General features: G+C 35.3%; 1 protein-coding gene across 1 annotated transcript; it reads right to left on the reverse strand.

Annotated features, from left to right (window-relative positions):
* Positions 1-1,402: 1,402 nt before the first annotated feature.
* On the reverse strand, positions 1,403-22,563 carry MBD2 (methyl-CpG binding domain protein 2). The gene is made up of 7 exons (XM_058823672.1): positions 22,282-22,563; positions 17,427-17,586; positions 13,823-13,960; positions 12,168-12,258; positions 6,807-6,984; positions 2,811-2,940; positions 1,403-1,863 (listed from the first exon to the last, which is right to left on the reverse strand). The coding sequence occupies exons 1-6, from the start codon at positions 22,392-22,394 to the stop codon at positions 2,817-2,819; spliced, it is 804 nt and encodes a 267-aa protein (XP_058679655.1). The 5' UTR covers positions 22,395-22,563; the 3' UTR covers positions 1,403-1,863; positions 2,811-2,816.

Consider the following 22,563-nt stretch of genomic DNA (forward strand, 5'->3'; position numbering starts at 1 on the left):
AATTTTTCCCCAAATTTTTTCCAATTTTTCCTCCAAAATTTTATATTTTTTTTCCTAAAATTCTCCAATTTTAATCCCAAATATTCCCAATTTTCCCAGCAACTTTCTCATTTTTTACCCAAAAAATCCAATTTTTTTCCCAGAAAAATTCAACTTTTTTTCCCCCAAAACCTCAAATTTTTCTCCAAATTTTTTCAATTTTTCCCCAAATTTTTTCCAATTTTTTCACCCAAAATTTTTCCAATTTTTTTTCCGAAAATTCTCCAATTTTAATCCCAAATATTCCCAATTTCTCCCAGCAAATTTCTCATTTCTCACCCAAAAATTCAATTTTTTTTCCCCCAAAAATTTCAAATCTTTTTCCAAAAAAATTCAAATTTTTTTCCCCAAATTTTTTCCAATTTTCCCCAATTTTTTCCTATTTTTTTTCCCAAAAATTCCCATTTTTTCTCCCAAAAATTCATTTTTTTCCCAAATTTTTCCAATTTTTTTCCTCAAAATTCCCAATTTTTTCCTCCCCAAAAATTCCCATTTTTCCCCCCAAAAATTCAAATTTTTTCGCCAAATTTTTTCCAATTTCTCCTCCAAAATTTTCTATATTTTCCCCAAAAATTCCCAATTTTTTTCTCCCAAAAATTCAATTTTTTCCCAAATTTTTCCCATTTTTTTCCCAAAAATTCCAAATTTTTTCCTCCCCAAATTTCCCATTTTCCCCCCCAAAAAATTCAAATTTTTTCGCCAAATTTTTTCCAATTTCTCCTCCAAAATTTTCTATATTTTCCCCAAAAATTCCCAATTTTTTTCCCCCAAAAAATTCAATTTTTTCCCAAATTTTTTCCAATTTTTCCCCAAAAATTCAAATTTTTTCCTCCCCAAATTTCCCATTTTTCCCCCCAAAAAATTCAAATTTTTTCCCCAATTTTTCCCAATTTTCCCCCAAATTTTTTCCAATTTTTTTCCCAAAAATTCCAAATTTTTTCCTCCCAAAAATTCCCATTTTTTCCCCCAAAAATTCAGATTTTTTCCCAAATTTTTCCCAATTTTTCCCCAATTTTTTCCATTTTTTCCCCTAAAAATTCCCAATTTTTTCCTCCCCAAATTTCCCATTTTTTCCTCCCAAAATTCAAATTTTTTCCCAATTTTTTCCCAATTTTTTTCCAATTTTTTTCCCAAAAATTCCCAATTTTTTCCTCCCCAAAAATTCCCATTTTTCCCCCAAAAAATTCAATTTTTCCTCCAAATTTTTTCCAATTTTTTTCCTCAAAATTCCCATTTTTCCCCCCCAAAATTCAAATTTTTTCCCCAATTTTTCCAATTTTCCCCCACATTTTTTCCAATTTTTTTTCCCCAAAAATTCCCAATTTTTTCCTCCCCAAATCCCCTTTTTTCCCCAAAAAATTCAAATTTTTCCACCTTCTCAAAATTAATTTTTTATTTACACAATTCCATTTCTCCACCTCCAACTTCCCCTTAAAAACCCCCAAAAAATTCCCAAAAAATTCAAAAAAAACCCAAAATTTTTTAATTTTTTCTTAACGTGGAACCCTCAAAAATAAAAATAAAAATTAAAAAATTAAAATAAATTTAAATTTTTCTTTTAATTGGGAACTTTTCATAATTTTAAAATTATTTACATCCCAAAAAATAAGAAATAAATTCGATTTTTTTACTATTCAAAAAAGGCATTTATGCAAATTTTATGCAAATTTTTGCAGGTATGCAAATGTTATGCAAACATTATGCAAATTTTATGCAAATTTTTATGCAAATTTTCAAAACCTTTGGAAATTTTAATTCCAAAGGGTCCAAAGTGCCTCAAAAATTCGGGATTTTTCCGGGTTTTCCTCCTTGGTATCCAAGTGCCTAAAAATGAGAAATAAAATTAAAAATTTGAATTATTTTTATTACAAAATCAAAAAAAAAACCCCAAATTTATTTCTATTTTTAACCCGATTTTTTGCTATTTTTTCCCATTTTATTTCTATTTTTTTTCCCAATTTTTCGCCATTTTATTCCCAATTATTTCCAATTTTTATTCCAATTTTATTCCAATTTTTTCCCCATTTTTTCCCCAATTTTCCCCAATTTATTCCAATTTTTTTCCAATTTTTTCCCACATTTTTTCCCAAATTTTTCTCCATTTTTTTCCAATTTTATTCCAATTATTCCCCCTTTTTTTTCCAATTTTTCCCCATTTTTTCCCCATTTTATTCCCATTTTTCTTGAATTTTTCTCCATTTTATTCCAATTTTTCCCCCATTATTTCCCCATTTTATTCCCATTTTTTTCAAATTTTTTTCCAATTTTTCCCCAATTTTTTTTCCAATTTTTTCCCCATTTTTTTCCAATTTTATTCCAATTTTTCCCCATTTTATTCCAATTTTTTTTCCAATTTTTCCCCAATTTTTCCCCATTTTATCCCAATTTTTCCCCATTTTATTCCCATTTTTTCCCCATTTAATTCCATTTTTTTTCCCATTTTTCTCCAAATTTTTCCCAATTTTTCCCCATTTTATTCCAAATTTTTCCCCATTTTATTCCAATTTTCTCTCTCATTTTCCCCCATTTAATTCCAATTTTTCCCCAATTTTTTCCCCAATTTTTTCCCCATTTTATTCCCATTTTTTCCCCAATTTTTCTCCATTTTTTTCCCCATTTTATTCCAATTTTTTCCCCATTTTTTCCCCAATTTTTGTCCATTTTTTCCCCATTTTATTCCAATTTTTTCCCCATTTTTTCCCCATTTTTTCCCCATTTTTTCCCCAATTTTTTTCCAATTTTTCCCCAATTTTTCCCCAATTTTCCCTCACCCATTTTTAACTCTCATTTCCATTTTCCGCCTCATTTTTCTCTTGATTTTCACAATTCCTGGACAAAACATCGGCCAAAAGCGCCTCCTCCAACTTCTTCCTCACCGCTTGAACTCTTTCTTCTTGTTTCCTAAAAATAATTTCATTTTTGTAAAAAAAATAAATTTTTTATCTCCAAAAATTCCCTTTTTATTCCACAAAAAAATCTTTTTTTTTTCCTGCAAAAAATTCGATTTTTTTCCCGAAAAATCTAAATTTTTTTCCAAAAAAATTCAATTTTTTTGCCCCAGAATTCAAATTTTTTCCCCAAAATTTCGATATTTCTACGCCAGAAAATTCAAATTTTTCCCCACAGAAATTCGAATTTTTTCCCTCCAAAAATACAAATTTTTTCCTAATAAATTCAAATTTTTTCCTTAAAAAAACTGAATTTTTTTCCCAAAAAAATTGAAATTTTTTCTCCCAAAAATTCGATACTTTTACCCCAAAAAATTCAAATTTTTTCCCAATAAATTCAAATTTTTTTCCTTCCAAAAATTCCAATTTTCCCCCAATAAATCCAAATATTTTTCCCCAGAAAAATTCCAATTTTTTCCTAGAAAAATTCGATATTTTTACCCTAAAAAAATCCAATTTCCCCCCCCAAAAATTCGATATTTTTGCCCAGAAAAATTCCAGTTTTTTCCCAGAAAAATCCAAATTTTTTCCCCCCAAAATTCCAATTTTTTCCCTAAAAAATTCAAATTTTTTCCCCATAAAATTTGATATTTTTAACCCCAAAATTCTGATTTTTTTCCTTCAAAAATTCCACTTTTTTCCTCCAAAAATTCCATATTTTTTCCCCAAAAAATTCAAATTTTTTTCCCCCAAAAATTCCAATTTTTACCCCCAAAATTTTGATATTTTTACCCCAAAAAATTCCAATTTTTTCCCCCAAAAAATTCGATATTTTTTCCCCCAAAATTCCAATTTTTTTCCCTAAAAAATTCCAATTTTCTCCCTAAAAAATCAAATTTTTTTTTTTTCAAAAAATTCAAAATTTTTCCCCCAAAATTTCAAATTTTTAGTCCAAATTTTTGTCTGGAAAAATTCAATTTTTCCTCCTCCAACTTCTTCCTCACCACCTGCACCCTTTCTTCTTGTTTCCTAAAATTAATTTCATTTTTATTAAAAAAAAATAAAATTTAGCTCAAAAAATTCACTTTTTATTGCATGATAAAATCTCTTTTTTGGGCTGAAAAAATTCCATTTTTTCCGCCAAAAAATTCAATTTCTCTTGCCGAAAAATTCGATTTTTTTCCCCATAAAATTCGATGTTTTTTCCCCAAAAATTCAATTTTTTCCCTTCAAAAAATTCCATTTTTTCCCAGAAAAATTCAAATTTTTCCCCCCAAAAATTTCATGCTTTTAACTTGAATGATTCCCTGCCAAAATTCCCACGCAAAAACTTGAATGAATTCCTGAGAAAATTCCCACAAAAAAACTTGAATGATTTCCTGGCAAAATTCCCACGCAAAAACTTGAATGAATTCCTGCAAAATTCCCACCAAAACTTGAATGAATTCCTGACAAAATTCCCACAAAAACTTGAATGATTTCCTGCAAAATTCCCACGCAAAAACTTGAATTATTTCCTACCAAAATTCCCACGCAAAAAATTGAATTAATTCCTAAGAAAATTCCCACAAAAACTTGAATGATTTCCTGCCAAAATTCCCACAAAAACTTGAATGAATTCCTAAGAAAATTCCCACCAAAACTTGAATGATTTCCTGCCAAATTCCCACAAAAACTTGAATGAATTCCTGCAAAATTCCCACCAAAACTTGAATGATTTCCTACCAAAATTCCCACGCAAAAACTTGAATGAATTCCTGACAAAATTCCCACAGAAACTTGAATGATTGCCTACCAAAATTCCTGCAAAAACTTGAATTATTTCCGGCCAAAATTCTCGCAAAAACTTGTATGATTTCCTGCCAAAATTCCCACCAAAACTTGAATGATTTCCTGCCAAATTCACACAAAAACTTGAATGAATTCCTAAGAAAATTCCCACCAAAACTTGAATGATTTCCTGCCAAAATTCCCACAAAAACTTGAATGAATTCCTAAGAAAATTCCCACAAAAACTTGAATGATTTCCTGCCAAAATTCCCACAAAAACTTGAATGAATTCCTAAGAAAATTCCCACAAAAACTTGAATGATTTCCTGCCAAATTCCCACAAAAACTTGAATGAATTCCTAAAAAAATTCCCACCAAAACTTGAATGATTTCCTGCAAAATTCCCACGCAAAAACTTGAATTATTTCCTACCAAAATTCCCACGCAAAAAATTGAATTAATTCCTAAGAAAATTCCCACAAAAACTTGAATGATTTCCTGCCAAAATTCCCACAAAAACTTGAATGATTTCCTGACAAAATTCCCACAAAAACTTGAATGAATTCCTAAAAAAATTCCCACCAAAACTTGAATGAATTCCTGAGAAAATTCCCACGCGAAAACTTGAATGATTTCCTGCCAAAATTCCCAGCAAAACTTGAATGATTTCCTGCCAAAATTCCCACCAAAATTCCAAAAATTTCCCGCCAAAACTTCTGGGGAATTTTTAGGATGTTTTTGGGGGATTTTTTGGGGTTTTTTTTAGGAATTTTTTGCGGGATTTTTTGGGAATTTTTTAGGGATTTTTGGGGGAATTTTTGGGGATTTTTTTGGAATTTTTTTGGAATTTTTAGGGATTTTTTTTGAGAATTTTTGGGGATGTTTTTGCTATTTTGGGGGGATTTTTGGGGATTTTTTGAGAGGATTTTTTGAGGTTTTTAGGGAATTTTGGAAGATTTTTTTAAGGATTTTTTAGGGATTTTTTTGGGATTTTTTGGGAATTTTTTGGGGATTTTTTTGGAATTTTTGGGGATTTTTGGGGAATTTTTTAGGGGGTTTTGGGGGGAGTTTTTAGGAATTTTTTAGGGATTTTTTAGGAATTTTTTGGGGATTTTTTAGGGAATTTTTCAGGATTTTTTAATGATTTTTTAGGGATTTTTTTGGAATTTTTTCCGATTTTTTTTTTAATTTTTTGGCATTTTGGGGGGATTTTTTAGGAATTTTTTCCGAATTTTTTGAGAATTTTTTGGGGGGATTTTTTGGGGATTTTTTCCGAATCTTTTGGGGAATTTTTTAGGAATTTTTTTGGGATTTTTTAGGAATTTTTTGGGAATTTTTTGGGAATTTTTTGGGATTTTTTAGGAATTTTTTGGGGATTTTTTTGGGGATTTTTTAGGAATTTTTTAGGGATTTTTTGGGATTTTTTTAGGAATTTTTTTCAAATTTCTGGGGGATTTTTTGAGAATTTTTTGGGGGATTTTTTGGGGAATTTTTTGGGATTTTCTGGGAATTTTTTAAGGAATTTTTTTGGCATTTTTGGGGGATTTTTTTAGGAATTTTTCCGAATTTTTTGGGAATTTTTTGGGGGGATTTTTTTTAAGGTTTCTTTAGGGATTTTTTAGGGAATTTTTTAGGATTCTTAGGGATTTTTTGGGGAATTTTTTGGGGATTTTTTGGGAATTTTGGGGGGGATTTTTAAGGGATTTTTTGGGAATTTTTGGGGGGATTTTTTGGGGAATTTTTTAGGAATTTTTTCCAAATTTTTGGGGAGTTTTTTAAGAATTTTTTTGGAATTTTTTTAGGAATTTTTTTGGGATTTCTGGGGGAAAATTTGGGGGATTTTTTGGGGACTTGTTTGGGATTTTTTGAGAATTTTTGGGGATTTTTTTGGGGATTTTTTAGGGATTTTTCCAGAATTTTTTGCGGATTTCTGGGGGGGGTTTTGGGGGGATTTTATAGGAATTTTTTCGAGTTTTTGGAGGATTTTTGGGGGGATTTTTTGGGATTTTTTAGGGTTTTTTATGGGGATTTTTTTGGGGATTTTTTTGGCGATTTTTCAGGAAACTTTTTAGGGATTTTTTTATGAAAAAAATTCAATTTTCCACCCACCTGATGTCCTCATCAGTGACCACGAATGCCCTGCACAGGGGCTGCGCCGTGTTCAGCCAAATCCCCGGGTTTTTCTCCACGGCCGCCGAGTTCTGGCCGGTGATGGGAGCCGAGCTGGTGTGGAGGGCGCTGGCCACGGCCGATAACAGAGATTCCGTGCTGGCTCCTGGCCCAACTCCTGCACCAAAAAATCCCAAATTTTTCACCAAATTCGCCATTTTTTACCCCGAAAAAATCCGATGCCGTTTGGCCGAAATATCCCTTTTTTTCCCCCAAAAAATTCGATTTTTTCCCCCCAAAAATTCAATTTTTTGGCCTCAAAATTCGCATTTTTTCCCTCAAAATATTTAATTTTTTCGCCGCAAAATTCACATTTTTTTCCCCCCAAAAATTCAATTTTTTTCGCCTCAAAATTCGCATTTTTTTCCCCCCCAAAAATTCAATTTTTTTCGCCTCAAAATTCGCATTTTTCCCCCTGAAAAAATACAAAACTTTTCACCAAAATTGCCATTTTTTACCCCGAAAAAATCCCATTTTGTTTGGCCGAAATATCCCTTTTTTTCCCCCAAAAAATTCAATTTTTTCGCTTCACAATTCGCATTTTTTCCCCCCCAAAATTCAATTTTTTGGCCTCAAAATTCGCATTTTTTCCCTCAAAATATTTAATTTTTTCGCCGCAAAATTCGCTTTTTTTCCCCCCCAAAAATTCAATTTTTTTCGCCTCAAAATTCGCATTTTTTTCCCCCCAAAAATTCAATTTTTTTCGCCTCAAAATTCGCATTTTTCCCCCTGAAAAAATACAAAACTTTTCACCAAAATTGCCATTTTTTACCCTGAAAAAATCCGATGCCGTTTGGCCGAAATATCCCTTTTTTTCCCCCCAAAAAATTCAATTTTTTGGCCTCAAAATTCGCATTTTTTCCCTCAAAATATTTAATTTTTTCGCCGCAAAATTCGCTTTTTTTCCCCCCCAAAAATTCAATTTTTTTCGCCTCAAAATTCGCATTTTTCCCCCCCCCAAAAATTCAATTTTTTTCGCCTCAAAATTCGCATTTTTCCCCCTGAAAAAATACAAAACTTTTCACCAAAATTGCCATTTTTTACCCCGAAAAAATCCGATGCCGTTTGGCCGAAATATCCCTTTTTTTCCCCCCAAAAATTCAATTTTTTCGCTTCACAATTCGCATTTTTTTCCCCCCCAAAATTCAATTTTTTGGCCTCAAAATTCGCATTTTTTCCCTCAAAATATTTAATTTTTTCGCCGCAAAATTTAATTTTTTCGCCGCAAAATTCGCTTTTTTTCCCCCCCAAAATTCATTTTTTTTCGCCTCAAAATTCGCATTTTTTTCCCCCCAAAAATTCAATTTTTTCCCCTCAAAATTCACATTTTTCCCCCTGAAAAAATACAAAATTTTTCAACAAAATTGCCATTTTTTACCCCGAAAAAATCCCATTTTGTTTGGCCGAAATATCCCTTTTTTTCCCCCAAAAAATTCAATTTTTTCGCCTCAAAATTGGCTTTTTTTCCCCCCAAAAAATGGAATTTTTTCGGCTCAAAATTCGCTTGGTTGCCCCAATCTTTCCCCCATTTCATTCCAAATTTTCCCCCAATTTTTCCCCATTTTATTCCCATTTTTTCCCCAATTTTTTCCCAATTTTTCCCCATTTTATTTCCAATTTTTTCCCAATTTTTCCCAATTTTATTTCCAATTTTTTCCCCAATTTTTCCCCATTTTATTCCCAATTTTTTCCCCATTTTATTCCAATTTTTTCCCCATTTTTTCCCCATTTTATTCCCAATTTTTTCCCCAATTTTTCCCAATTTTTTTCCCATTTTTCCCCCATTTTTTCCCCATTTTATTTTGATTTTTTCCCCATTTTATTCCAATTTTTTCCCATTTTATTTTGATTTTTTCCCCAATTTTTTCCCAATTTTTCCCCACTTTATTTCCAATTTTTTCCCAAATTTTCCCAATTTTATTTCCAATTTTTTCCCCATTTTTTCCCCATTTTATTCCAAATTTTTTCCCCAATTTTTCCCAATTTTTTTTCCCATTTTTCCCCCATTTTTTCCCCATTTTATTTTGATTTTTTCCCCATTTTATTCCCATTTTTTCCCATTTTATTTTGATTTTTTCCCCATTTTATTCCCAATTTTTCCCCATTTTTTTCCAATTTTCCCCCATTTTATTCCCATTTTTTTCCAATTTTTCCCCCATTTTTCCCCATTTGATTTTGATTTTTTCCCCATTTTATTCCAAATTTTCCCCCAATTTTTCCCCATTTTATTTCCAATTTTTCCCCAATTTTTCCCCATTTTATTCCCATTTTTTCCCCAATTTTTCCCCAATTTTCTCCAATTTTCCCCCAATTTTTCCCCAATTTTCTCCAATTTTATTCCAATTTTTCCCCATTTTATTCCCAATTTTTCCCCAATTTTTCCCAATTTTTCCCAATTTTTCCCCAATTTTTCCCCATTTCATTCCAATTTTTCCCCATTTTATTCCCATTTTTCCCCATTTTATTCCAAATTTTTCCCCAATTTTTCCCAATTTTTTTCCAATTTTTCCCCCATTTTTTCCCCATTTTATTTTGATTTTTTCCCCATTTTATTTTGATTTTTTCCCCATTTTATTCCAATTTTTTCCCATTTTATTTTGATTTTTTCCCCAATTTTTTCCCAATTTTTCCCCATTTTATTTCCAATTTTTTCCCAATTTTTCCCAATTTTTTTCCAATTTTTCCCCATTTTTTCCCCATTTTATTCCAATTTTCCCCCAATTTTCCCCCCACTTTTCCCCATTTTATTCCAATTTTTTCCCCATTTTTCCCCATTTTATTCCCAATTTTTCCCCAATTTTTCCCCATTTTATTCTCATTTTTTCCCCATTTTATTCCCATTTTTTCCCCAATTTTCCCCCAATTTTATTCCAATTTTTCCCCATTTTATTTCCAATTTTTCCCCAATTTTTTCCCAATTTTTCCCCAATTTTTCCCCAATTTTCTCCAATTTTCCCCCAATTTTTCCCCATTTGATTTTGATTTTTTCCCCATTTTATTCCCATTTTTTCCCAATTTTTCCCCAATTTTTCCCCATTTTATTCCCATTTTTTCCCAATTTTTCCCCATTTTATTCCCAATTTTTTCCCAATTTTTCCCAATTTTTCCCCAATTTTTCCCCATTTTATTCCAATTTTTCCCCATTTTATTTTGATTTTTTCCCCATTTTATTCCCATTTTTTCCCCAATTTTCCCCCATTTTATCCCCAATTTTTCCCCAATTTTTTCCCCATTTTATTCCAATTTTAATTCAATTAAAATTTAATTTATTTCCCATTTTTACCCTGCAGTCCCTTGGGCAGCTCCATGCATTTGATGCTTTGCTCATTTTTTCCTCATTTTATTCCCATTTTTCCCCATTTTATTCCCAATTTTTTCCCAATTTTTCCCCATTTTATTCCCAATTTTTTCCCAATTTTTCCTCATTTTATTCCCAACTTTTTCCCAATTTTTCCCAATTTTATTCCAATTTTTTCCCAATTTTATTCCAATTTTTTCCCCATTTTATTCCAATTTTTCCCCATTTTATTTTGATTTTTTCCCCATTTTATTCCCATTTTTTCCCCAATTTTCCCCCATTTTATTCCCAATTTTTCCCCAATTTTCCCCAATTTTTTCCCCATTTTATTCCAATTTTAATTCAATTAAAATTTAATTTATTTCCCATTTTTACCCTGCAGTCCCTTGGGCAGCTCCATGCATTTGATGCTTTGCTCGTTTTTTCCTCATTTTATTCCCAATTTTTCCCCAATTTTTATTCCAATTTTTTCCCCATTTTATTCCAATTTTTTCCCAATTTTTCCCCATTTTATTTCCAATTTTTTCCCAATTTTTCCCCATTTTTTTCCAATTTTTCCCCCATTTTTTCCCCATTTTATTCCCAATTTTTCCCCATTTTATTCCCATTTTTCCCCATTTTATTCCAATTTTTTCCCAATTTTTCCCCATTTTATTCCCATTTTTTCCCCATTTTATTCCCAATTTTTCCCCAATATTTTCCCAATTTTTCCCCAATTTTCTCCCAATTTTTTCCCAATTTTATTCCCATTTTTTCCCAATTTTTCCCCAATTTTTTTCCAATTTTTCCCCATTTTATTTCCAATTTTTTCCCCAATTTTCCCCAATTTTTTCCCAATTTTTCCCCAATTTTTCCCCATTTTATTCCAATTTTTTCCCCATTTTATTTTGATTTTTTCCCCATTTTATTCCAAATTTTTCCCCAATTTTTCTCCAATTTTTTCCCATTTTTTCCCCATTTTTTCCCCATTTTATTTTGATTTTTTCCCCATTTTATTCCCAATTTTTCCCCATTTTTTTTCCAATTTTCCCCCATTGTATTCCCATTTTTTTCCAATTTTTCCCCCATTTTTCCCCATTTTATTTTGATTTTTTCCCCATTTTATTCCAATTTTTTCCCCATTTTATTTTGATTTTTTCCCCATTTTATTCCAATTTTTCCCCAATTTTTCCCCATTTTATTTCCAATTTTTCCCAATTTTTTTCCAATTTTTTCCCATTTTATTCCCATTTTTTCCCCATTTTATTCCCATTTTATCCCCAATTTTCCCCCATTTTATTCCCAATTTTTCCCCAATTTTTATTCCAATTTTTTCCCCATTTTATTCCAATTTTTTCCCAATTTTTCCCCATTTTATTTCCAATTTTTTCTCAATTTTTCCCCATTTTTTTCCAATTTTTCCCCCATTTTTTCCCCATTTTATTCCCAATTTTTCCCCATTTTATTCCCATTTTTCCCCATTTTATTCCAAATTTTTCCCCAATTTTTCTCCAATTTTTTCCCCATTTTATTCCAATTTTTTCCCCATTTTATTTTGATTTTTTCCCCATTTTATTCCCATTTTTTCCCCAATTTTCCCCCATTTTATTCCCAATTTTTCCCCAATTTTTTCCCCATTTTATTCCAATTTTAATTCAATTAAAATTTAATTTATTTCCCATTTTTACCCTGCAGTCCCTTGGGCAGCTCCATGCATTTGATGCTTTGCTCATTTTTTCCTCATTTTATTCCCATTTTTCCCCATTTTATTCCCATTTTTTCCCAATTTTTCCCCATTTTATTCCCAATTTTTTCCCAATTTTTCCCAATTTTATTCCAATTTTTTCCCCATTTTATTCCAATTTTTTCCCCATTTTATTTTGATTTTTTCCCCATTTTATTCCCAATTTTTCCCCATTTTATCCCCAATTTTTCCCCAATTTTTCCCCAATTTTTTCCCAATTTTTTCCCCATTTTATTCCAATTTTAATTCAATTAAAATTTAATTTATTTCCCATTTTTACCCTGCAGTCCCTTGGGCAGCTCCATGCATTTGATGCTTTGCTCGCTCACGTCCGACGCGCTCAGGCCCTGCAGCCTCTTCTCCCAAAAAAGCTGCAAAAAAATTCCAAATTTTCATCAAAAACTCAAAATTTCCATTAAAAAAAATCCAAATTTCCATCACAAAAAATTTCAAAATTTTCACTCAAAAATTTCAAAATTTTCACTCAAAAATTTCAAAATTTTCACTCAAAAAATTCCAATTTTTCACTGAAAAAATTCCAATTTTTCACTCAAAAAATTCCAATTTTTCACGCAAAAAATTCCAATTTTTTCCCAATTTTTTCTCAATTTTTCCCCCATTTTATTCTCATTTTTTCGCCAATTTTTGCCCCATTTTATTCCAAATTTTTCCCAATTTTTCTGCAATTTTTCCCCATTTTTTCCCCAAATTTTCCCCCATTTTTTTCTCATTTTTTCCCCAAAATTTCCCCAAATTTTCCCAATTTTTCCCCATTTTATTCCAATTTTTTTCCCCATTTTATCCCCAATTTTTCCCTAATTTTCTCCATTTTTTTGCCAATTTTTTCCCCATTTTATTCCAATTTTTTTTCCATTTTTTCCCCATTTTATTCCCAATTTTTCCCCATTTTTCCCCCATTTTTTTCCAATTTTTTTTCCAATTTTATCCCAATTTTCCCCCATTTTATTCCAATTTTTTCCCCAATTTTTCCCCATTTTAATCCAATTTTTTTCCCATTTTACTCCCATTTTATTCCAATTTTTCCCCATTTTTTTCCCATTTTTTCCCCAATTTTTCCCCAAATTTTCCCCATTTTTTCCCCATTTTATTCCAATTTTTCCCCAAATTTTATTCCCATTTTTTTCCAATTTTTTCTCATTTTTTCCCCATTTTTTCCCCATTTTATTCCAATTTTTGGCCAATTTTTTCCCAATTTTCTCCATTTTTTCCCCAATTTTTCCCCATTTTATTCCAAATTTTTCCCCATTTTATTCCAATTTTTTTCCCAATTTTTCCCCATTTTATTCCAATTTTTTCCCAATTTTTCCCCCAAATTTTCCCATTTATTCCCAATTTTTTCTCCATTTTTTTCCCAATTTTCCCCCATTTTTTCCCATTTTATTCCCATTTTATTCCCATTTTATTCCAATTTTTTTCCCATTTTTATCCAATTTTATTTCAGTTTTTCCCCCATTTTATTCCAATTTTTTTCCCAATTTTTCCCCATTTTTTTCTCATTTTTTCCCAATTTTTCCCCATTTTTTTCCAATTTTTTTCCCATTTTTTCTCCCTTTTTTTCCCCATTTTATTCCAATTTTTTTCCCATTTTTTCCCCATTTTTACCCAATTTTTTTCTCATTTTTTCCCCATTTTATTCCAATTTTTTCCCAATTTTTCCCCAATTTTTTCCCAATTTTTTCCCAATTTTTCCCCATTTTATTCCCAATTTTTCCCCAATTTTTTCCCAATTTTTCCCAATTTTTCCCCATTTTTTCCCCAATTTTTCCCCATTTTATTCTGATTTTTCCCCCATTTTTCCCCCTCTTTTTGTCATATTTTCCTCATTTTTCACCCGATTTTCTTCATTTTTTTTTTCTTTTTTTCCCCCAGCCCTCCCCTAATTAACAACCTCGTTAATTCCCCTCGTTAATTAACCTGTTTGGGCTGATCACTCGTTCTTTGAGGGTCGCTCCTGACTTTGTTGCCCGGGTGATTCGTCACCTTCGTCACCGGCTGCTTGAAAATGGAGGCGGTTTGGCGGATGGGCAGGGTGGTGTTTAGGTCGGGTTTGCCCTGAAATTAATTAATTTTTAATTAAGAAATGGGTTAATTAATGGAGGGGAAGGGAAGAGGAAAAAAAGAAAAAAAAAATGAAGAAAATCGGACGAAAAACGGCGAAAAAATGAGGAAAAAACGACAAAAATTGGGGGAAAAATTGGAATAAAATTGGAAGAAAATGGGAATAAAATGGGAAAAATTTGGGAATAAAATGGGGAAAAAATTGGAATTAAATGGGAATAAAATGGAGAAAAATTTGGAATAAAATGGGGAAAAAATTGGAAAAAAAAAGGGGAAAAATTGGGGAAAAAATTGGAATAAAATGGGGAAAAATTGGGAATAAAATGGGGAAAAATGGGAATAAAATGGGAAAAATATTGGAATAAAAAAGGGGAAAAAATTGGTATAAAATTGGAATAAAATGGGGAAAAATTGGAAAAAAATGGGAAAAAATGGGAAAAAATAGGGAAAAAATTGGAATAAAATGGGGAAAAAATTGGGAAAAAAATTGGGAAAAATTGAAAAAAAAAATGGAATAAAATGGGGAAAAATTGGGAAAAAATTGGAATAAAATTGGGGAAAAAATGGAAAAAATTTGGAATAAAATTGGGGAAAAATTGGGAAAAAAATTGGGAAAAATTGAAAAAAAATTGGAATAAAATGGGGAAAAATTGGGAAAAAATTGGAATAAAATTGGGGAAAAAATGGGGAAAAATTGGAATAAAATGGGGAAAAATATTGGAATAAAATGGGGAAGAATTGGGGAAAAATTGGGGAAAAAATGGAATAAAATGGGGAAAAAATTGGGAAAAAATTGGGAAAAAAATTGGAATAAAATGGGAAAATATTGGGAATAAAAGTGGAATAAAATTGGGGAAAAAAAGGGGAAAAATTTGAATAAAATGGGGAAAAATTGGGAAAAAATTGGGAAAAATTGAAAAAAAATTGGAATAAAATGGGGGAAAAATTGGGAAAAAAAGTGGAATAAAATTGGGGAAAAAAAGGGGAAAAAATTGGAATAAAATGGGGGAAAAATTGGGAAAAAAATTGGAATAAAATTGGGGAAAAAAAGGGGAAAAATTGGGAATAAAATGGGGAAAAATTGAGAAAAAATTGGGAAAAAAAATTGGAATAAAATGGGGGAAAAATTGGGAATAAAATGGGGAAAAATTGGGGAAAAATTGGGGCAAATGGAGGCGGTTTGGCGGATGGGCAGGGTGGTGTTTAGGTCTGGTTTGCCCTAAAATTAATTAAAAATTCGTTAATTCATTAGTTAATTAGTGGAGGGGAAGGGAAGAGGAAAAAATGAAAAAAAAAATGAAGAAAATCGGACGAAAAATGGGGAAAAAATGAAGAAAAAATCACAAAAATTGGGGAAAAAATGGGGGAAAAATCAGAATAAAATGGGGAAAAATTGGGGAAAAAATTGGAAAAAATTGGAAGAAAATGGGAATAAAATGGGAAAAATGGGAATAAAATGGGAAAAATATTGGAATAAAAAAGGGGAAAAAATTGGTATAAAATTGGAATAAAATGGGGAAAAATTGGAAAAAATTGGGAATAAAATGGGAAAAAATTGGGAAAAAATTGGAATAAAATGGGGAAAAAATTGGGAAAAAATTGGGAAAAATTGGGGAAAAAATGGACAAAAATTGGGAATAAAATGGGAAAAAAATTGGGAAAAAATTGGGAAAAAAATTGGAATAAAATGGGAAAATATTGGGAATAAAATTGGTATAAAATGGGGAAAAATTGGGGAAAAATTGGAATAAAATGGGAATAAAATGGGAAAAATATTGGAATAAAATGGGGAAAAATTGGGAAAAAATCGAGAAAATTGGGAAAAAATTGGGGAAATAAATGGAAAAAAAAATTGGGGAAAAATTGGAATAAAATGGAGAAAAATTTGGGGATAAAATGGGGAAATAAATGGAAAAAAAATTGGGGAAAAATTGGAATAAAATGGGGAAAAATTGGGAAAAAATTGGGGGAAAATTGGGAATAAAGTAGGGAAAAATTGGGAAAAAAAAGGGAAAAAATTGGAATAAAATGGGGAAAAATTGGGGAAAAAATGGGGAAAAATTGGGGAAAAAATTGGAATAAAATGGGGAAAAATTGGGGAAAAAATTGGAATAAAATGGGGGAAAATTGGGGATAAAATTGGGGAAAAAATTGGAATAAAATGGGGAAAAATTGGGGAAAAAATGGGGAAAAATTGGGGAAAAAATTGGAATAAAATGGGGAAAATTGGGGAAAAAATTGGAATAAAATGCAGAAAAATTGGGAAAAAATTGGAATAAAATGGGGAAAGATTGGGGAAAAAATTTGGAATAAAATGGGGGAAAATTGGGAAAAAATGGGAATAAAATGGGGAAAAATATTGGAATAAAATGGGGAAAAATTGGGGAAAAATTGGGGAAAAAATTGGAATAAAATGGGGAAAAATGGGGAAAAAATGGGGAAAATGGGGAAAAAATTGGAATAAAATTGGGGAAAAAATGGAAAAAAATTGGAATAAAATGGGAAAAAATTGAGAAAAAATTGGGAAAAATTGGAATAAAATGGGGAAAAATTGGGGAAAAAATTGGAGAAAAAAAATTGGAATAAAATGGGGAAAATTGGGGAAAAAATTGGAATAAAATGCAGAAAAATTGGGAAAAAATTGGAATAAAATGGGGAAAATGGGGCAAAAATTGGGAAAAATTGGAATAAAATGGGGAAAGATTGGGGAAAAAATTTGGAATAAAATGGGGGAAAATTGGGAAAAAATGGGAATAAAATGGGGAAAAAATTGGAATAAAATGGGGGAAAATTGGGAAAAAATGGGAATAAAATGGGGAAAAAAATTGGAATAAAATGGGAAAAAATTGAGAAAAAATTGGGAAAAATTGGAATAAAATGGGGAAAAATTGGGGAAAAAATTGGAGAAAAAAAATTGGAATAAAATGGGGAAAATTGGGGAAAAAATTGGAATAAAATGCAGAAAAATTGGGAAAAAATTGGAATAAAATGGGGAAAAATGGGGCAAAAATTGGGAAAAAATTGGAATAAAATTGGGGAAAAAAAGGGGAAAAATTTGAATAAAATGGGGAAAAATTGGGAAAAAATTGGAATAAAATGGGGAAAAATATTGGAATAAAATGGGGAAAAATTGGGAAAAAATTGGACAAAAACTGGAGAAAAATTGGGAATAAAATTGGAAAAAAGTGGGGAAAAATTGGAATAAAATGGGGGAAAAATTGGAATAAAATGCAGAAAAATTGGGAAAAAATTGGAATAAAATGGGGGAAAATTGGAATAAAATGGGGGAAAATTGGGGAAAAAATTGGAATAAAATGGGGGAAAAAATCGGAATAAAATGGGGAAAAATTGGGGGAAAAAATTGGAAACAAAAGGGAAAAACATCGGGAAAAAAATTGGAATATTTGTGAATAAAAAAAAGCATAAATAAAATCATAAAAATTAAAATTTTTTGGCTGACTTTGTTGGGGTTGAGGGCGTCGTTGCGGAGTTTCTGTTTGTTCTTCTGCAGCTTGCTGGGCATCATCTTCCCCGTGCGGAAATCGAAGGAGCTCAGGTCGACGGCGTTGCCCAGGTAGCGCGCCAGCTGCGGCTTGCTGCGGAACTTCTTCCCGCTGGGGCTAAAAAATTCATTAATTTCATTAATTAGCTTAATTAGGGAGAGATTCGGCAAAAAATTTGGTGAATTTTGGTGAAAAAATGGCGATTTTAGGTGAAAAAATGGCGATTTTACGGCGATTTTTGAGGGAATAAATCTGATTTTTTGGTTGAATTTTTGGAGGTTTTTTTAAAAAATTTTGGAGGTTTTTGAATGGGAATGTTGGGAAAATTTCTGGGATTTTTTTTTTTGAGAATTTTTTGGGAATTTATGGAAATTTTTGGGGGTTTTTAGAGAATTTTGGAGGATTTTTTTGAGAATTTTTTCAGAATTTTTTCGGAGTTTTTGAGATTTTTTGGGGAAGTTTTTCAGAATTTTTTCAGAATTTTTTCATAATTTTTTGGGGATTTTTAAGAGATTTTTTGGGGGTTTTTTGAGGATTTTTTCAGAATTTTTTTGGAGTTTTTTCAGAATTTTTTTAGATTTTTTCGGAATTTTTTGGAAATTTTTCAGAATTTTTTCATAATTTTTGGGAATTTTTAAGAGATTTTTTGGGGATTTTTTGAGAATTTTTTCAGAATTTTTTGGAGAATTTTTGGAGAATTTTTGGGGATATTTTAGGGAATTTTTGAGAATTTTTTCAGAATTTTTTCGGAATTTTTTCAGAATTTTTTGGGATTTTTTGGGGGAATTTTTCAGAATTTTTTCCGAATTTTTTGAGATTTTTTGGGGATTTTTTAGGGAATTTCTGAGAATTCTTTCAGAAATTATTTGGAATTTTGGGGGATTTTTGGAGAATTTTTTGAGAATTTTTGGAGATTTTTTGGGAATTTTTTAGGGAATTTTTCAGAATTTTTTGAGATTTTTTGGGGATTTTTTAGGGAATTTTTGAGAAAATTTTCAGAATTTTTTTGGAATTTTTTGGGATTTTTTCAAAATTTTTTAAGAATTTTTTGAGATTTTTTGGGGATTTTTTAGGGAATTTTTGAGAATTTTTTCATAATTTTTTGGGGATTTTTTGGGGATTTTTTTGAGAATTTTTTCGGAATGTTTTGAGATTTTTTCAGAATTTTTTCAGAATTTATTCAGATTTTTTGGGGGTTTTTTAGGGAATTTTTGAGAATTCTTTCAGAATTTTTTGAGATTTTTTCAGAATTTTTTTAGAATTTTTTGGGAATTTTTGGGGGATTTTTTCAGGAATTTTTCAGAATTTTTCGGAATTTTTGGGGGATTTTTTAGGGATTTTTTCAGAATTTTTTCGGAATTTTTGGGGAGGAATTTTGCAATCGAAGGAGCTCAGGTCGACGGCGTTGCCCAGGTAGCGCGCCAGCTGCGGCTTGCTGCGGAACTTCTTCCCGCTGGGGCTAAAAAATTAATTGCTTTCATTAATTAGCTTAATTAGGAAGAGATTCGGCAAAAAATTTGGTGAATTTTGGTGAAAAAATGGCGATTTTAGGTGAAAAAATGGCGATTTTACGGCGATTTTTGAGGGAAAAAATCCGATTTTTTTGGCATTTTTTGAGGGTTTTTTAAAATTTTTGGAGATTTTTTAATGGAAATTTTGGGAAAATTTTTGGAGTTTTTTGGGAGCATTTTTGAGGGGTTTTAGGGGAATTTTTGGAGGATTTTGAGGTGAATTTTTGAGGATTTTTTAGAGAATTTTTGGGGATTTTTGGAGATTTTTTTGAGAAATTTTTGGTGAATTTTTAGATAATTTTTTGGTGAATTTTTGAGAATTTTTGGGGAATGTATTGAGATTTTTTAGGGGATTTTTTGGAGTTTTTTTGAAATTTTTGAGGGTTTTTTTGATATTTTTTGAGATTTTTAGAGAATTTTTTGGTGAATTTCTGAGAATTTTTGGGGAATTTACTGGAATTTTTTTGAGAATTTTTGGGGATTTTTTGGGAATTTTTGGAGAACTTTTAGAGATTTTTTAGGGAATTTTTTGGGAATTTTTGGAAAAAGTTGAGAGAATTTTTAGGGGATTTTTAGGTGAATTTTGGGGATTTTTTTGGAGATTTTTTTAGAGCCCGGTTCGCCCTCATGGAACCGGAACCGCCCCGTGAGGGGAGCCCCGGTTCCCCCTCATGGAACCGGAACCGGTTCGCCCTCATGGAACCGGAACCGCCCCGTGAGGGGAGCCCCGGTTCCCCCTCATGGAACCGGAACCGGTTCGCCCTCAGGGAACCGGAATCGTCCCGGGATAAAACTCCGAGCTCCCCCCGTGACAGGAGCCCGGTTCCCCCTCATGGAACCGGAACCGCCCCGTGAGGGGAGCCCCGGTTTCCCCTCATGGAACCGGAACCGGATCCCCCTCATGGAACCGGAACCGTCCCGGGATAAAACTCCGAGCTCCTCCCGTGACAGGAGCCCGGTTCCCCCTCATGGAACCGGAACCGGTTCCCCCTCATGGAACCGGAACCGCCCCGTGAGGGGAGCCCCGGTTTCCCCTCATGAAACCGGAACCGGTTCCCCCTCATGGAACCGGAACCGCTCCGTGAGGGGAGCCTCGGTTTCCCCTCATGGAACCGGAATCGTCCCGGGATAAAACTCCGAGCTCCCCCCGTGACAGGAGCCCGGTTCTCCCTCATGAAATCGGAACCGCCCCGTGAGGGGAGCCCGGTTCCCCCTCATGGAACCGGAACCGTTTCGCCCCCATGGAACCGGAATCGGTTCCCCCTCATGGAACCGGAATCGTCCCGGGATAAAACTCCGAGCTCCCCCCGTGACAGGAGCCCGGTTCTCCCTCATGGAATCGGAACTGCCCCGTGAGGGGAGTCCGGTTCCCCCTCATGGAACCGGAACCGGATCCCCCTCATGGAACCGGAATCGTCCCGGGATAAAACTCCGAGCTCCTCCCGTGACAGGAGCCCGGTTCCCCCTCATGGAACCGGAACCGGTTCGCCCTCATGGAACCGGAATCGTCCCGGGACAAAACTCCGAGCTCCCCCCGTGACAGGAGCCCGGTTCCCCCTCATGAAACCGGAAGGGCCCCGTGAGAGGAGCCGGTTCTCCCTCAAAAAGTGAACCGGAACCGCTCCGTGAGGGGAGCCCGGTTCCCCCTCATGGCACCGAAACCGCCCCGTGAGGGGAGCCCGGTTTGCCCTCATGGAACCGGAACCGCTCCGTGAGGGGGAGCCTCGGTTTCCCCTCATGGAACCGGAACCGTCCCGGGACAAAACTCCGAGCTCCTCCCATGACAGGAGCCCGGTTCACCCTCATGGAACCGGAACCGCCCCCTGAGGGGAGTCCGGTTCCCTCTCATGGAACCGGAACCGGTTCGCCCTCATGGAACCGGAATCGCCCCGGGGCAAAACTCCGAGCTCCCCCCGTGACAAGAGCCCGGTTCCCCTCAGAAAGTGAACCGGAATTCCCCCTCCCATGACAGCTCCCCCTCACACCGGGAACCGGAACCGCCCCGTGTAGGGAGCCCGGTTCTCCCTCATGGAACCGGAACCGCTCCGTGAGGGGAGCCTCGGTTTCCCCTCATGGAACCGGAATCGTCCCGGGATAAAACTCCGAGCTCCCCCCGTGACAGGAGCCCGGTTCTCCCTCATGAAATCGGAACCGCCCCGTGAGGGGAGCCCGGTTCCCCCTCATGGAACCGGAACCGTTTCGCCCCCATGGAACCGGAATCGGTTCCCCCTCATGGAACCGGAATCGTCCCGGGATAAAACTCCGAGCTCCCCCCGTGACAGGAGCCCGGTTCTCCCTCATGGAATCGGAACTGCCCCGTGAGGGGAGTCCGGTTCCCCCTCATGGAACCGGAACCGGATCCCCCTCATGGAACCGGAATCGTCCCGGGATAAAACTCCGAGCTCCTCCCGTGACAGGAGCCCGGTTCCCCCTCATGGAACCGGAACCGGTTCGCCCTCATGGAACCGGAATCGTCCCGGGACAAAACTCCGAGCTCCCCCCGTGACAGGAGCCCGGTTCCGCCTCATGAAACCGGAAGGGCCCCGTGAGAGGAGCCGGTTCTCCCTCAAAAAGTGAACCGGAACCGCTCCGTGAGGGGAGCCCGGTTCCCCCTCATGGCACCGAAACCGCCCCGTGAGGGGAGCCCGGTTTGCCCTCATGGAACCGGAACCGCTCCGTGAGGGGGAGCCTCGGTTTCCCCTCATGGAACCGGAACCGTCCCGGGACAAAACTCCGAGCTCCTCCCATGACAGGAGCCCGGTTCACCCTCATGGAACCGGAACCGCCCCCTGAGGGGAGTCCGGTTCCCTCTCATGGAACCGGAACCGGTTCGCCCTCATGGAACCGGAATCGCCCCGGGGCAAAACTCCGAGCTCCCCCCGTGACAAGAGCCCGGTTCCCCTCAGAAAGTGAACCGGAATTCCCCCTCCCATGACAGCTCCCCCTCACACCGGGAACCGGAACCGCCCCGTGTAGGGAGCCCGGTTCTCCCTCATGGAACCGGAACCGCTCCGTGAGGGGAGCCTCGGTTTCCCCTCATGGAACCGGAATCGTCCCGGGATAAAACTCCGAGCTCCCCCCGTGACAAGAGCCCGGTTCCCCTCAGAAAGTGAACCGGAATTCCCCCTCCCATGACAGCTCCCCCTCACACCGGGAACCGGAATCGCTCCGTGACAGGACAGCCCTGCCAGAGCCATGGCGGAAGCGAGCGAGCTCTGACAGCCGGCACCGACCCCACCGTCCTTCCCCAAGCGCGCCACCGGGAGCTCCCCAAACCTCGGCAGCCCTACCGGGCCCGTACCTGAAGTAGTAGACATCGCTTTTCCCGGCGCTCAGGCCCGACTTGCGGATCACCTCTTCCTTCTTCCAACCGGGAGGCAGCGCGGGACAGTCCATCCTGCCCGGCTTCTCCATTCGCCGGCCCGGTGGGACGGGGCCGTTCGGGCCCGGGATTGGCGGCCCGACTCGGCCGTTGCTTGTTACCGGCGCCGTTCGCTGTTGCCGGCCCGGCTGGGCCCGGGGCCGGGACCCCGCGGCGATGGCGGAACGGGCGCGCGGCGCCAGGAGCGCGGGCTGCGCGCGC

The sequence above is a fragment of the Ammospiza caudacuta genome, chromosome Z (genome assembly GCF_027887145.1).
Source record: "Ammospiza caudacuta isolate bAmmCau1 chromosome Z, bAmmCau1.pri, whole genome shotgun sequence".
NCBI classification, from domain to species: Eukaryota; Metazoa; Chordata; class Aves; order Passeriformes; family Passerellidae; genus Ammospiza; species Ammospiza caudacuta.